General features: G+C 42.9%; 1 protein-coding gene across 2 annotated transcripts in view; it reads right to left on the bottom strand.

Moving 5' to 3' along the window:
* The window catches only part of atf2 (activating transcription factor 2), a 139371-nt gene that overhangs the window by 56782 nt on the left and 65159 nt on the right, over nucleotides 1–17430 (bottom strand). For both annotated transcript variants that reach the window (XM_072579173.1, XM_072579174.1), the window contains one exon: nucleotides 15637–15744. In XM_072579173.1, the coding sequence (XP_072435274.1) occupies nucleotides 15637–15744 (108 nt within the window). The remainder of the gene's footprint in view (nucleotides 1–15636; nucleotides 15745–17430) is intronic.

The following is a 17430-nucleotide window of genomic DNA, read 5'->3' as shown; positions in this document are numbered from 1 at the left end:
CAAGAAAATGTTCTTATGCAGTATGTGAATGTATCTACCAGAGAAGGTGCAAACCTTGACCGACTCTTGGGAAATAAGGAAGGGCAGGTGGCCAAGGTGTTGGTGGAGGAGCACTTTGGGGCCAGTGACCATAATTTTATTAGTTTTTAAATAGCGATGGAAAAGGCTAGACCGGATTGAATAGTTAAGGTTTCAGATTGGAATGAAGCCAATTTTGACAGTATTAAGCAAGAAGTTTCAACAGTTGATTAGGGATAGATGTTCAGTGGTAAAAGATAGCTAGAAAATGGGAAGCCTTCAAAAATGAGATTACAGGATCTCATGGAATAAAGGGAGAATTAGCCATTTAGATGCAGAACTGGCTTGAAGGTAGAAGACAGAGGGTGATGGTGCAGGGCTGCTTTTCAGACTGGAGGACTGCAATCAGCAGTGTGCCATGAGGATTGGTGCTGGATCCACTGCTTTTCATCATTTATATGAATGATTTGAAGGTGAACATAGGAGGTATGGTTAGTAAATTTGCAAATGACACCAAAATTGGAGGTGCAGTGGACAGCAAAGGTTATCTCAGAGTACAACGGGACCTTGATCAGATGGATGAATGGGCTGAGGAATAGCAACTGGAGTTTAATTTAGATAAATGTGAGGTGCTCCAATTTGGAAAGGCAAATCAGAGCAGGACTTATACACTTAATGGTAAGGTCCTGGGGAGTGTTGCTGAACAAAGAGACCTCAGTGTGAAGGTTCATAGTTCCTTGAAAGTACAATCACAGGGAGAGATGATAGTGAAGGCAGCATTTGGTATGGTTTCCTTTATCAGTCAATGCAGCGAGTTGGGAAGTCATGCTGTCACTGTACAGGACATTAATTAGGACACTATTGGAAAGATGTTGTGAAACTTGAAAGGGTTTAGAAAAGACAAGAATGCTCCCCCAGTTGGTGTGTTTGAGCTATCGGGAAAGGCTGAATGGACTGGGGCTATTTTCCCTGGAGTGTCAGAGGCTCAGGGGTGACCTTATAGAGATTTATAAATCATGAGGCCCATGGATCGGGTAAATAGACAAGGTCTTTTCCCTAGGGTGGAGAGTCCAAAACTGGAGGGCACAGGTTTAAGATGAGGGGGGAAAGAGTTAAAAGGGATCGAAGGGGCAACTTTTTCACACAGAGGGTGGTGCATGTATAGAATAAGTTGCCAGAGGAAGTGGTGGTGACAAATAAAATTACAATATTTAAAAGGCATCTGAATGGGTATATGAATAGGAAGGGTTTAGAGGGATATGAACCAAATGCTGACAAATGGGACTCGTTTATTTAAGATATCTGTTCGGCATGGACAAGTTGGACCAAAGAGTCAGTTTCCATGCTGTAAGTCTTTACGATTCTATGCTCCAAATAAACTCATCAATCATATTAATAGTTGATTAAAAACTATAACCATACATTTACCTGTAATCTATAATCATTACAAAAAGCTCAGACATTGGAGGTGGTGGTGTGCTTCAGATGACAGAGGGAATCTGTGTTACTCTGGTAATATGCACTTTTACATACATGCTGCAGTCTGATTCATTTGGAACGTGGTAGCAAAGGCCTCCAATTTTCTTTCCATCATGTTTGACCAGGATTTCTCCCTCGCTTACCTCCAGCCATTGGCATTTGTTGGAAGGATTTACAGGCTGACAGTCAAACTGTTGATCACATTATTAACATACCTTTCTTGACCATCAAGCGGGACTTCAATTTGGACCTTCTCGCTGAGGGGTGAGGAGAGTATCCATTGTGCTACAACATTTAATACCTCATGTGGTCAGAAGAGGGGTTAAAAAATAAATAGTGTGTAGGTATAAGCAAACTGTTGGTAAACCTTAACATGGTATATGATCAAGAAAGGTTTACTAAACAGATTCCTGGCACGAGGGAATTTTTTTTATGTGGAGAGACTGAGCAGAACAGGCCTATAACCCTCTGAAGTTTAGAAGAATAGCTATGATCTAACTGAAACGTGAGATCTTCTTGAGGACTTATCAGGATAAATGTTGACAGCCATGTGGAGAGGGACAGAAATAACCCTGCTTTCGTTGTTCTTGAAGAGAAACCACTACAATTCTTAGTGACACATACAGCAGCAGAAATGGGATATAAGCTACCAATCAGCTGGTAATAACAGAAATCATCTTCAATCTATTTATTACAATTGCATCTCTTTTCTCAGTCACAATACATCACCTTACAAACGACATGTAAGTGATGATGTAGCTTACACCATCAAGAAAAGTGAAGACCCAGAGGCCTGAGAAAAATGAATCAACAAAGGGACAAGGAAAAAAAAGCTGCAAAAGGTAAATACGAGAAAAAAAGCTTTGCAAAAAGCATTAAGGCTAATTGTAAAAGTTTTGTACATTAAAAGTTAAAAAAAAAAGAGTGGCTGAGGATAATATGGATCAATTAAAGATAGACAGTGGTGATTCGCTAACCGACAATAACATAATGGCAGATTTATGAAGCCAGTATTTTGCATCCATTTTCATAGCAGAAGAGGAGGATAAAATACTAAAGGTGGAAGGAAAATTAAAAATAAATCAAGTGGAGGAATTTATTAGATTCAGTATAAGTAACAAAATGGTAATGGAGAAATTAACGAGATTCAAAATAGATAAATCTCTAGGACCTGGTAGTTTCTACTCCAAGGTATTAAAAGGTGAAGGAATTGCAGAAGTGTTAATCATATTCTTTCAAAGCTCTCAGTTCAGAAAATGTACCCTTAGATTAGAAATTCACCAACATCACTATTATTTAGGAAATGTAGGGGGGCAAATATAGGCCTGTCAGTTGTGGAGCAGCTGCTAGAGTCTGTCAATAGCGACAAAGTACCAGAGGCACATTAACAATTTATGAATTGATCAGAGACAGCCAACATAGACTTGCAAAACACAAATCACAGAATCATAGGATGGAATTTTTGCCACAGAGTAGGGACTGCGTTGATTTCTGACCAGAAACTCACCTCCAGGGAAAATCTAATGAAGAGTTTAGATTTTCATGTGAGTTAGCTGTTAATTGCCATGATGATGATGATGGGTTCCCTATTCAATTAAAGGCTAAAAGTGAATTCTTGAAGTTGAAGAGTCAGAAGCCTCACTGCACCTGAATACAGTACAGCATTAGTAACTAGGATGATACCTCAACAAGGACTTGCCTTCTCAGTTGCTTAAACAAAACAAATCTGTGACAGCACTACTGTGTGGTTGGGTGAGACAGGTGGTGAGATGACCACTTCCACATTACTTTTCAGCTATGCTCCCATTCGTGCAGATAGGGAAGGTATGTAGACTGCTCAGCAGCTTGGCATGTCAGCCTTATGCTGAGTGCTTAACGCTACATAGTTGATTTGGAATCTCTCCCCCCAATCTTTTCATTAAGAGAGACTACAGGCTGACTGGAAAATCCCACTTGCCCTCCTAAATCTAACATAAACAAGACTCTTAATTATCTCTCTGCCTTGAGATTGAACAACCTTCTCAAAATGGGCATTGCAAGGAATAGTGACCCATATTTTGTGCCTTCCCTCATTGCTTTATGAATTTTACAAGGTCTCAAAATTCAGGGCATATAGCAAGCTTTTGTTCGAGTTCTGCATTTCACCCTATTCCACTAGTCTTTTTTCACAGTCCTGTAATTAATTTTTCTCAAGTATTTAGTCAATTTAGTTTGGAATGTTACAGTATAAACTGCTTCTTCTATCTTTCAGACACTGGGTGCAGAGAAAAGTTTCCTCATGTTCCTTCTGGTTCTTTTGCCAATCACCTTAAATCTGTCTATTATAATTAGAACACAGAACAGTACAGTACAGGCCCTTCGGCACTCTATGTTGTGTCGACCTTTTATCCTACCCTAGATCAAACTAACTTACATACCCTTCATTTTACTACCATTCAAATGCCTATCCAAGAATCGCTTAAACGTTCCTAATATGTGTGACGCTAAGACCACTGCTGGCAATGCATTCCATGCACCCACATGTAAAGAACTGACCTTTGACATGCCACCTAAACCTTCCTCCAATCACTTTAAAATTATGCCCCCTTGTGATAGCCATTTCTGCCCTGGAAAGAAAGTCTCAGACTATTCATCCTATCTGTACTTATCATCTTGGACACCTCTATCCAAACACCTCTTATCCATCTTCACTCCAATAAGAAAAGTCCATCTCCCTAAACCTTTCTTCAGAAGACATGCCCTCCAGTCCAGGCAGCTTCCTGATAAATCTCCTCTGCACCATCTCTAAAGCTTCCACATCCTTCCTATAATGAGGCAACCAGAACTGAACACAATATTCCAGGTGAAGTCTAACTAGGTCTCTATAAAGCTGAAGCATAACCTCGCAGCTCTTACGCTCAATCCCCCCACTAATAAAAGCCAACTAATCATACGCCTTCTTAATAACCTATCAACTTAGGTGGCAACTTTGAGGAATCATGGACATGGACCCAAAGATGCCTCTGTGCCACCACACTGCCAAGAATCCTGCCTTTAACCCTGTATTCAAATTTGACCTTTCAAAATGAATCACTTCACACTTCTCCAGGTTGAAACCATCTGCCCTTAACAGTTCAATTCTGTATTCTATGAATGTACTACTGCAACCTACAACAGCCCTCCACACAATCTACCACTCCACCAGTCTTCGCGTCATCTGCAAATTTACTAACTCACCCTTTCACTTCCTCACCCAAGTCATTTATAAAGAGCAGAGGTCAGAGAACAGATCCCTGCAGAACACCACTGGTCACCAAGCTCCAGGATGAATACTTTCCATCTACTCCCACCCTCTTTCTTCTATGGGTCAGCCAATTCTGAATCCAGACAGCCAGATTTCCCTGTATCCCCTACCTCCTTACTTTCTCAATGAGCCTACCATGGGGAACCTTATCAAACACCTTGCTAAAATCCATGTACACCACATCCACTACTCTACCTTCATCAATGCGTTTTGTCACATCCTCAAAGAATTCAATAAGGCTTCAGAGGCATGACATGCCCCTCACAAAGCCATGCTGACTATCTCTAACTAAACTATGATTTTCTAAGTGATCATAAATCCTGTTTCTCAGAATTCTCTCCAATAATTTACCCACTACATATGTAAGACTGACTGGTCTGTAATTTGCAAGATTATCCCTATTCCCTTTCTTGACAATGGGAATAACATTTACCACCTTCCAATCATCTCGTACCACTCCAGTGGCCAGTGAGGCCGCAAAGATGATCACCAAAGCATGCCAATCCCTTCCCTCACTTGTTTTATAGCCTTGGGTATATCCCTTCTGGCCCAGGGGACTTATCTATCCTCATGTTTTTCAAAACTTTCAGCACATCCTCCTTCTTAACACCAACTTGTTTGAACGTATCAGCCTGTTTCATGCTGTCCTCACAAACATCAAGGTCCCCCTCAGTACTGAATACTGAAGCAAAATATTCATTAAGGACCTCCCCTACCTCCTCCAACTCGAGTCACAAAGTTCCCTCCACTATCTCAATCGGCCCTCCCCTTACCCTGGCCATGCTCATGTTCCTCACATAAGTGTAGAATGCCTCAAGGTTTTCTTTAATCCTACTTGCTAAAGCTTACTCATGCCCCCTTCTAGCTCTCCTAAGTCCATTCTTCAGTTCCTTCCTGGTTACCTCGTAACCCTCTAGAGCGCTGTCTGATCCTTTCCTCCATAACCTTAAGTAATTCTTGATACTACTGCCATTCAAAAGTGATTGTTCTTATATATTCTATTATGTCATGGCTTTGAAAACCTCTGTCAAATTTGTTCTTAAATTTCTCTGCTACCAAGGAGAATAACCCCACATTATTCAGTCTCTCCACAAATGAAGTCTCTCATTTTTGGGTACCATTCTAAAATAGTCCTTTCTGCCCCTTCTCTAAGCCTTTGACATATTGTGGTGATCAGAGTTGAACAAAACACTCAGACTTTGAAATTTTGCTCGATCCATGTCCAGTTCATTAATATATCAGAAAGTGTACCTCTCTAATACCAGACTGAGATGCACCAGTGGTCTTTCCTTCCAGTATGAAAAACTACTCCACTACTATCCTCTATGAGCAAATTTTGTACACATTCTATTACTGTAACTTTAAAATCTTTTAGCAACTCATTTTGATGTGATCATGATTGACTAATCGCTGAGGAGATCACTAATAAATTGAAGAGAAGGTCTATGAAAGGTTATCTAAATAGACTTCCAGAGAACCATCAATTAACATCCGTAGGGATTATAAATAAAAATAAGTTGCAACTGGAGCTCAGTTTGGTTGAAAGCTGCTTGTGGGATAGAAAGTACGCACTCCACTTGGAAGAAGTTGACAGGTCATGTTCCGGAAGGATCATTTCCGGGGCCTCATTAAGGTTTATTTCCATCAGATTTATTACTGACTTTTACAAAGGAAGAGAGAATTCTATATCCAAGTTTGCAAGTTATACTAGAAGAAACAACAAGTTGCAAAGGAACATACATCAAGTGAGTGGAAGAAACTAAGGTAAGTCGGTGAATAGAGAAGTAACAGAGAGATAAAGGGGAGTAAGGAAAACTGAAAGAATCATGGGAAGATATGGCAGTTGTGCACTATAAATGATGGGCAAAAAGTGAGGATAAAGGAGTAAGACAGGGTAGAAAGGCAATGAAAGGAAAGAAATGGAGGCAGTAAGAAAGTGAGAGGATGGGAACAGATTATCAGATCTGGTGTCAAGCAGCAACGTCGCAGGTAAATTGAAGGATTGTAGAATTCATTATCTCCAAAATATGGCCTTATCTACACATTCACTATTATAATAATGTACACATAAATGGTAACTTAGTTTGCAATACATAGTGACTCCAACAGCACAGGTTCAATTCTTGTACTGACTTTGGCTACCATGAAAGTCCTCCCTTCTCAACCTTGCTGAGGCAAGGTGATATTCAGATTAAACTACTACCAGTTGTCTCTCTCTATTGAAGATGCAGCCATACCACAATTGGGTGCAGAGGTGACTTTATTGTACATATAATTGGCAAACGAATTTCAAAGTAGATAAAAGTGAAGTATTTGGTATGGAAATAAAGAGGTTGTATTTTATTTGGCAATTAAAAATCTAAATCTAGGAAGAGATATGGGAATAAGGATACATAAATCACAAAACATTGTGACACAGGCCAATAAGCCCATTACAGAAGCAACCTTGCCTGTGAGGTGATATATTTTGGAAGGTCAAGTCATAGAGTCATAGAGAAGTACAGCACAGATACAGACCCTTTGGTCCAACTTGCCCATGCTGGCAAGATATCCCAAACCAACCTAGTTCCATTTGCCAGCACCTGGCCCACGTCTCTCTAAACCCGTCCTACTCATATACCTATCCAGATGCCTTTTAAATGTTGTAATTGTACCAGCCTCCACTACTTCCTTTAACAGCTCATTCCATATATGCACCACTCTGCGTGAAAAAGTTGCCCCTTAGGTCCCTTTTAAATCTTTCCACTAAACCTTTTCCCTCCAGTTCTGGACTCCCCACCCCAGGGAAAAGACCTTACCAATTTATTCTATCCATACCCCTCATGACTTTATAAACCTCTATGGTCACACCTCAGCCTCCGAAGCTCCAGGGAAAACAGCCTCAGCCTTTTCAGCTTATAGATCAAATCCTTCAACCCTGACAACAGCCTTGTAAATCTTTTCGGAACCCTTTCAAGTTTCACAACACCCTTCGAACAGGAAGGAGAACAAATTGCATACAATATTTTAATAGTGGCCTAACCAATGTCCTGTATAGCTGCAACATGACCTCCCAGCTCACATACTCAACTTTCTGACCAATAAAGGAAAGCAAGCCAAATATCATCTTCACTATCCTCTTGACTGGCAACTCTACTTTCAAGGAACTATGAACCTGCACTCCAAGGTCTCATTGTTCAGCAGCACTGCCCAGGACCTTACCATTAAGTGTATAAGTTCTGAACTGACTTACCTTTCCAAAATGCAGCACCTCACATTTATCTAAATTAAACCCAGCGGCCTATCTAATCAAAATCCCATTGTATTCTGAGGTAACCTTCTTCATTGTTCACTACACCTCCAATTTTGGTGTTTTTGGTGTCATCTGCAAACTTACTAACCATACCTCCTATGTTCACATCCAAACCATTTATATAAATGACAAAAAGCAGTGGACACAGCACAGATCCTCTTGGCACATCACTGGCCTCCAATCTCAAAATCAACCCTCCATCACCACCCTCTGTCTTCTACTTTTGAGCAGTTCTGCATCCAAATGGCCAGTTCTCCCTGTATTCCATATGATGCAACCTTGCGAACCAGTCTATCACGAAGAACCTTGTCAAACGCCTTGTACTGGTGGAAATTATACAGTGAATGGCAGGCCCCTAAGAGTATTGACAGAGGGATTTGGATATACAGGTCCAACGATCACAAAGTAGCAACGCAGGTACGTAAGGTCGTAAAAAAGGCTTATGGCATGCTTGCTTTCCTTGGAAGGGGCACTGAGTAGAAGGAGCCAACCAGGGAGCAAGCTATCTTGTATCTGGCAATGTTTAATGAGGCAGGCCAAATAAATGACCCAAGACTAAAAGATCCCCTATGAAGTAGCGATTGTAACATTATAGAACATAATATTCCATTCAAGAACGAGGAACTTGGATCAGAAACGACAATATTGTGCTCAAATAAAGGGAATTACAATGAAATGAGCCTAGAGTTAGCTAAAATGAAGTTGGGTGCATAGATTAGTGGGTAGTATGTGGGCATAGTGGTTAGCACTGGTTCCTCACAGCACCCAGGATCAATTCCAGCCCTGGAAAATTGTCTGTGTGAAGTTTACATGTTCTCTGTGTCTATGTGAGTTTCCTCTGGGTGCTCCAGTTTCCTCCCACAGTTCGAAGATAAGCAGGTTAGGTGGATTGCACATGGTAAAAATTGTTATGTATTGTACAGAGATGAGCAGGTTAGGGGGTTAGCCATCGTAAAAAAAACCCATGTGTAGTTACAGGGAAGATTAAGTGGGATGCTCTTCGGAATTTCATGGGACAAATAGCCTCTTTCTGCACTGTAGGGATTTTATGATTAGCAGGAATGACAGTAAGCAAACAATGGCAGATGTTTCAGGAGATAATTCGTGACTCTTGGCAAAAATACATATCAGTAAGTAGGAAAGATTCTCAAAGCGGGATTAACCAACCATGGCTAATCAAGGAAGTTGAGAATATTATGCTGAAAGAAAAGGCATATAAGGAGGCCAAAGTTACTGATAACCACAAAGACTGGAATGAATTCAGAATCCAGTAAAGGAGAATGAGAAAGATAATAAGAACACAGAAAATAAACGAGGGCAAACTAGCAAAACGAATATAAAACTGACAAGAGCTTCTTTAACTATGTGAAAAGCCAGTGGTCAAAGTGAAAATGAATCTGGGGAGTTTTGGGAACTAGGAAATGGCAGAGGAGTGTTTTGTATCATCTTTATGGAGGAAGATACTTTGAATATTTTGTTGCTACTAAAGAATACAGAGGAGGAATTAAGTAATGATCCCCATCACTAAAGTTAGCAGCATTAGACAAACTGAGACAGTTACTAAATGTAGGCAAATCCTCTGCCTTGATGCCTTGCATCCTAGGTTCCTAACAGAGGTAGCTACAGAGTTAGAGGTTGGATTTTTCAAAACACCATTAGATTTTGGAGAAGTACCAGAAGATTGGAAGATTACAAATGTGACACTACTATTCAAAAAGGGAAGCGAAAAGTGTGTAACTCTAGGCTGATTAGCTTAAGATCTATTGCACAGAAAACACAGAGAGCTACCATGTGTGTGTAGCATATAAGGTTAATGGAATAGGTGAAAACAATGACTGCAGATGCTGGAAACCAGATTCTGGATTAGTGTGGCGCTGGAAAAACACAGCAGTTCAGGCAGCATCTGAGGAGCAGAAAAATCTACGTTTTGGGCAAAAGCCCTTCATCAGGAATACAGGCAGAGAGTCTGAAGGGTGGAGAGCTAAATGAGAGGAGGGTGGGGGTGGGGGTGGGGAGAAAGTAGCATAGAGTACAATAGGTGAGTGGGGGTGGGGATGAAGGTGATAAGTCAGAGAGGAGGGTGGAGTGGATAGTTGGAAAAGAAGATAGGCAGGTAGGACAAGTCATGGGGATAGTGCTGAGCTAGAAGTTTGGAATTGGGGTGAGGTGGGGGAAGGGGAAATGAGGAAACTGTTGAAGTCCACATTGATGCCCTGGGGTTGAAGTGTTCCGAGGCGCAAGATGAGGCGTTCTTCCTCCAGGCATCCGGTGGCGAGGGAGCGGCGGCGAAGGAGGCCCAGGACCTCCATGTCCTTGGCAGAGTGGGAGGGAGAGTTGAAATGTTGGGCCACAGGGTGGTGTGGTTGATTGGTGTGGGTGTCCCAGAGATGTTCCCTAAAGCGCTCTAAGAGGCTAATGGAATGTTGGCTCTGACTTTGAGGGGCTGGAGTATAACAATAGAGAAGCATTACCATAACTGTATAAGGTTATCGTTAAGACCACATCTGGAGTACTGAGCGAAGTTTTGGTCCCCTTATTTAATGGAAAGAAACAATTTCTTTGGAGGTAATTCAGAGAAGGTTCACTATGATGATCCCTGGTATGGACAGACTGTCTTATGAGCAAAGGCTAAACATGCTGGGGCTCTACTCACTGAAGTTCAGAAGACTGAAATGTGATCTCATTAAAACATAGAATTCTTGAGGGGCTTGACAGGGTAAACAATGAGAGGATGCCTCCCCTCGGAAGAGTCCAGGACTAGAAGTATAGTCTCAGAATAAAGGGGTGCTAGTTTAACACAGAGATGAGAAGGAATTTCTCCTCTCAGAAGGTTAAGTGTCTTTGGAACTCCTTTTCACAGACAGTTGTGAGCATAAAATCTTTGTGTACATTTAGGGCTGTGATAGGTAGATTCTAATCAGTAGGGGAATCAAGGGTTACAGGGAATGGGCAGGAGAGTAGGTGTGAGGAATGTCAGATCAGTCACGATCGTATTGAATGGCGAAGCAGGCTCAAGTGGCCGAAGGGTCTACTTCTGTTCCTATTTCTTATGTCCTTGTAAATGGGATAAACTACTGCCACAATGCACCAGTGGTGAAGGCAGGGAATGGTGAAGATGGTGGATGGGATGTCCTTAAAGGTGTTTTGTTTGAGTGTTCTTTAAACTGTACTCATTTATATAAATTGGAAACAGAATCGATCCCAGTGGCACAACATTCATTACATCTTGTCAACTTGAGAATCCATTTATGCCTGCTCTCGGCTTCCTATTAACCAGCCAATCTTCTATCCATGTCAGTTTAATACCCCATACACCATAAACTTTCATTTTCTACAATAATTAGTGATGTGGCACAATATTAAATATCTTCTGAAAATCAAAGTGCAACACATCCATCATTTTGCCTTTGTTCACCAAGCTAACTCCTCAGAGAAGTGCAACGGATTGGTTAAACATTATCTCCCTTTCACAAAACCTGTTGACTCTGCCACTTGATTACCTTGAACGTATCCAAGTACCATGCTGTAACTTCTTTAAAAATAGCATCCAATATTTAACTGGCTTGTAGTTCCCTGCTTTCTGTCTCCTTCCTTGTTTTACACGACACAGTCACATTTGCTACCTTTTAATCTAATGGGATTTTCGCCAAATGAAGGGAGTTTTGGAGACTTAAAGCCAATGAATTAACTATGTTAAAATGCATTTCTTAAAAGACCTTAGGATGAAGTCCATCCAGACCTGAGCACCTGTCAGCTTGCAATTTCAATAATTTACTCAGTAGCACTTTCCTCTAATGGTTACGATTTTCCTCAGTTCCTCTCTCCTTTCAATATCCTGATTTGTTGCTGCTTCTGGGATATTGCTTATATCCTGTACAGCAAAGATCGATGCAAAATGCCCGTTAAATTTGTTGTCATCTCCTTATTTTTCATACTAATTCTGCAGTTTCACTTTTAAAAAGACCAATGTTCCCTTTGTTAACTCTTTGCTTTTAAAATATTCATTGAAACTCTTACTATCTATTTTTATTTTTCTGGCTCAATTTCCTTCAATTTTCATTACTTTTTGACTATTATTTCCTTTATTAAAAAATATTCGACTGAATCTTCCAATTTGTGACCTATCTTTGCACAACAATATGCAACTGAGAGAGTAGGGAATGAAGAATACTAAAATAGCTCTTTCCAGGCATATCAATCGAGTAACATTAGCCATGCGGCTGGTGCAGCCACCACCCCCACGCTGATTGATGATGTCACTTCCGCTGCTATCACGGCCGCTTCCGCCCCTCATGCGACATCACTTCCGCCCCTCACATCATCGCTGATGTCACACACTCAGTAACTGCCATATTTGCCACCACTTCTACCCCCACCAACGCCACTCACCTGCATTCTGCTGACATGCCCCCTGCAGATCCCACTGTCACCATCCCTGCCCCCCAGAACCCTGAGGGGAACACCACCCCTGCTCATGACTCCACCCCCATTCCCCCTAACACCACGCCCACTCCAGTTATGGGCTCCGCTCCCACTCCCAGCTCCACACCCACACCAGATCTCGGCTCCCAGCCCTGCCGTGTTTTCACCATCCCTCCAGACCTCTCCCTCACAGAGGACGAACGATCAGTCCTCAAAGGACTCACCTTCATCTCCCTCCGCCCACACATCAATGAATTTAATACACGCCGTGATGTCGAACACTTCTTCCGCCGCCTCCGCCTCTGAGTTTACTTTTACAATCAGGACTCCCACCCACCTTCCGAGGACCCCTTTGCCCACCTCCAACACACTCCATCCACCTGGACATCCCGTGCTGGCCTATTACCCGACCTCGACCTCTTCATTTCCAACTGCCGCTGGGACATTAACCGCCTCCACCAGTCTACCCCCCTCCCCCATTCCAATCTCTCACCCTCACAACGCGCAGCCCTCCAATCCCTCTGCTTCAAACCTGACCTCAAGCCAGCAGATAAAGGGGGTGCAGTGGGGGCTGGCACACTGACCTCTACATCGCTGAAGCCAGACGCCAACTCAAGGACACCTCTTCCTACTGCCCCCTCGAACATGACCGCACCCCCCATCACCAAACTATCATCTCCCAGACCATACAGAACCTCATCACCTCAGGAGACCTCCCACCCACAGCTTCCAACCTCATAGTCCAGGAACCCCACACTGCCCGGTTCTACCTCCTTCCCAAGATCCATAAGCCTGAGCACCCTGGCCGACCCATTGTCTCAGCATGCTCCTGCCCCACTGAACTCATTTCTACCGACCTCGACACTGTCCTATCCCCCCCTAGTCCAGGAACCCCCCACATATGTTCGAGACACCACCCACGCCCTCCACCTCCTCCAAGACTTCCATTTCCCCAGCCCCCAATGCCTCATCTTCACCATGGATATCCAATCCATCTACACCTCCATACGCCATGACCAGGGCCTCCAACCCCTCCGTTTCTTCCTCTCCCGACATCCCCAACAGTACCCTTCCACCGACACTCGCATTCGTTTGGCCAAACTGGTCCTCACCCTTAACAATTTTGCCTGCGAATCCTGCCACTTCCTCCAGACCAAAGGGCATCCGTATGAGCCCCTCCCCTTCCTGGGCCTCTCCATCTCTATTAATGGCAACCGACTTGACACTGACATTTTTTACAAACCCACCGACTCCCACAGCTACTTGGATTACACCTCTTCCCACCTTATCTCCTGCAAAAATGCCATCCTCTATTCCCAATTCCTCCACCTCCGCCGTATCTACTCCCAGGAGGACCAGTTCCAATATAGAACACACCAGATGGCCTCCTCCATTAGAGATCACAATTTCCCTTCCCACATGGTTAAAGATGCCCTCCAACACATCTCGTCCACATCCTGCACCTCCGCCCTCAGACCCCACTCCTCCAACCATAACAAGGACAGAACGCCCCTGGTGCTCACCTTCCACCTTACCAACCTTCGCATAAACCAAATCATCCGCCGACATTTCCGCCACCTCCAAACGGACCCCGCCACCTCCAAACAGATCCCACCACCAGGGATATATTTCCCTCCCCACCCCTTTGCGCCTTCCACAAAGACCGTTCCCTCCATGACTACCTGGTCAAGTCCATGCCCCCCCCGCTACAACGCACCTTCCCATCCTGGCACCTTGGCCTGCCACTGCAGGAATTGCAAAGCCTGCGCCCACACCTCCTTCCTCACGTCCATCCAAGGCCCTAAAGGAGCCTTCCACATCCATCAAAGTTTTACCTGCACATCCACCAATATCATTTATTGTATCCGTTGCTCCAGATGTGGTCTCCTCTACACTGGGGAGACTGGATGCCTCCTAGCAGAGCGCTTTAGGGAACATCTCTGGGACACCCACACTGCCCTGTGGCCCAACATTTCAACTCCCCCGCCCACTCTGCCGAGGACATGGAGGTTCTGGGCCTCCCTCACCGCCGCACGCCTGGAGGAAGAACTTCTTCCCTCACCATCTTCCGCCTTGGAACATTTCAACCCCAGGGCATCAATGTGGACTTCAACAGTTTCCTCATTTCCCCTTCCCCCACCTCACCCTAGTTCCAAACTTCCAGCTCAGCACTATCCCCATGACCTGTCCTACCTGCCTATCTTCTTTTCCACCTATCCACTCCACCCTCCTCCCTGACCTAGCACCTTCATCCCCTTCCCCACTCACCTGTTGTACTCTATGCTACTTTCTCCCAACCCTCACCCTCCTCCAGCTTATCTCTCCACCCTTCAGGCTCTCTGCCTTTATTCCTGATGAAGGGCTTTTGCCCGAAACGTCGATTTTACTGCTCCTCCGATGCTGCCTGAACTGCTGTGCTCTTCCAGCACCGCTAATCCAGAATCTGGTTTCCAGCATCTGCAGTCATTGCTTTACCCACTCCACCCTCCTCCGTGACCTATCACCTTCATCCCCTCACCCACTCACCTATTGTACTTTATGCTACTTTCTCCCCCCCCCCCCCCCCCCCCCACCCTCCTCTCATTTACCTATTCACTCTTCAGGCACTCTGCCTGTATTCCCGATGAAGGGCTTTTGCGCGAAACATCGATTTTACTGTTCCTTGGATGCTGCCTGAATTGCGGTGCTTTTCCAGCACCACTAACCCAGAATCTAGTAACTAACTTGATGCCAAATCTTGAAAGATTTACAGTCACTGTTTTTGTCATGTCATATGCCGTGAGAGAGGAGCATCAGCACTTTTCATGTTTAAAACTAGTTTTAGAGGTCGCTTCTCACACTGACAGTCTGAAAACTCACAAGGAAAACCTTGTAAATACATTAAAACAAAAAAATGAAGACTATAACTAGCAAATAATTAAAAACAATCAGCTTTTCAAATTAATCACTACAAAAAAGGGTGCATACAGATGGAATCTGACAGCAAAAGGGGATATTAAAAGAACTGCCAAATGTCAATCATACTTTTATTGGGTTCCACTTTTTTTTGATTGCACTCTTGATTTACACTTAAGTACTAAAAAAAGATAAATGAATAAAAGCAATAACAGTAACTTGTAGGTATACATATTTTTCTTTTTACCAGTTTAGCTTCTGACTGCATAGGTTGTGGAGAGGAAGGTTCAATGTTGCTGACTGGAGGACCTGGAATTCCAGGGATATTAGGCACCATGGTGACAGGCCTGATAATCTATCGTGTAGAAAATGGAACAGCACAATTAGAGCAGTCAATAAAATCTTTGTAATACCAATATATCTGCATTTATACCATTCTTTTCATACAGCTAAATATCCCAAGGCAACCTGCCAACATGATTGCTACATCAAGGAATTAAATTTCACATAACTTAGATGCGTGGTAAATTAAATACATTACAAGAATGCTCTTGCAGGATTCTTGTGGTGCAGTAGTAGTGTCCTCTCGGCCAGAAAGTCAGTATTTAATTCTCACATGCATTAGAGGCATATCACAGTACACCAAAACATTGTGATTAAAATAATTACAAACATACCTTAAAGACAAAAGGGAAAGTGAGTAAATAAAGGAATTATGAGGCATAATTTCCAGTCAGTTGAATATATGTTCCCAGAAGTGAATGAAATTTTGCAAGGTGGAGGGAGAAGAGCAGGACCAGGATTCTAACAGATCTAGATATAATTAATGCAGGAAGAATATTTCCGATTACCAGGGAGTTTAGAACTAGGGCTCAAAGTTTAAGGATACAAGGTAGGCAATTTAGGATTGAGATGAGAAGTTTTTTTTAAGCAAGAGGGTGGCAAGCCTGTGAAATTCACTGCCACAGAAAGCAGTTGAGGTCACAAAAGTGTTAAGATATAGTTCTTAGGGCTAAAGGGATCAAAGGGCATGAGGTGAACATGGAAATAGAATTCTGAGTTGGACGATCAGCCACAATTAGCATCAATGGTGAAGCAGGCACGAAGAGCTGAATGGCCTGCTCCAATTTTCTGTGTTGCTATGAGCAAGATGAGATATGCAAGAGATCAGAGCGAGGAACACAGGACTCATTAATTACACCCACATTTGCTGACATGTGAATATACAAACATTTAAATTACGAGTAAGCTGATCAGTTCCTCAAAGTTCTCCACCACTTGACAAGATAATGACTGATCTGATTGTAACCTGAACACTTTCCTGGTTATTCCCTATATCTTTTGAATGTCTTGTTAGTAATCAGCCTATCTAATTCTATCTTCAAAATAAGAAATAACCCTACCGCCACTATCCTCTGAGGTAACAAGTTTTAACATACATAACACTCAAAAGGGAAATAATTTCTCCGCATCCCCGTCTTTAATTTTAAATTATATCAACTGATTCTAGTCTCTTCATAAGGGGAAATACCTTTCAAAACAAAAAAATTCTTTTAACATTCAGGACCATAGTTTCTCCTCCTCTGTGATTAATGATACCCTCAACTGCATTTCCTCCATCTTCTGCAGTTCTGCCCTCAAACCTCCTTCCCCCAATAACAATAAAGATAAAGTACCCTTAGTCCTCATGTACCATCCCACCAACCTCCAAATCCAACATATCATCCTCTGACATTTTTGCCACCAATAAGGTATTTCCTTCCCCACTTGTCTGCTTTCCGCAGGGACTATTCACCCCGTAACTCCCTCGTAAATTCTACACTCCATACTAACTTCTCCACCACACTTGGTATGTTTCCCGACAACCCCAAGGGGTGTGACACCTGCCCCCACATCATCTTCTCACCTCCATCCAAGGCCCTAAACAATCCTTCTAGATCGACCAGAGAATCACCAATACTCCATCCAACCTCATCTATCGCATTCATTGCTCCTGGTGTGGTCTCTTCCATATCAGGGAGACCAAACGCTGACTCGGGGA

Source organism: Chiloscyllium punctatum, chromosome 10 (genome assembly GCF_047496795.1).
Source record: "Chiloscyllium punctatum isolate Juve2018m chromosome 10, sChiPun1.3, whole genome shotgun sequence".
NCBI classification, from domain to species: Eukaryota; Metazoa; Chordata; class Chondrichthyes; order Orectolobiformes; family Hemiscylliidae; genus Chiloscyllium; species Chiloscyllium punctatum.
This window is presented reverse-complemented; position numbering and strand designations above follow the sequence as displayed.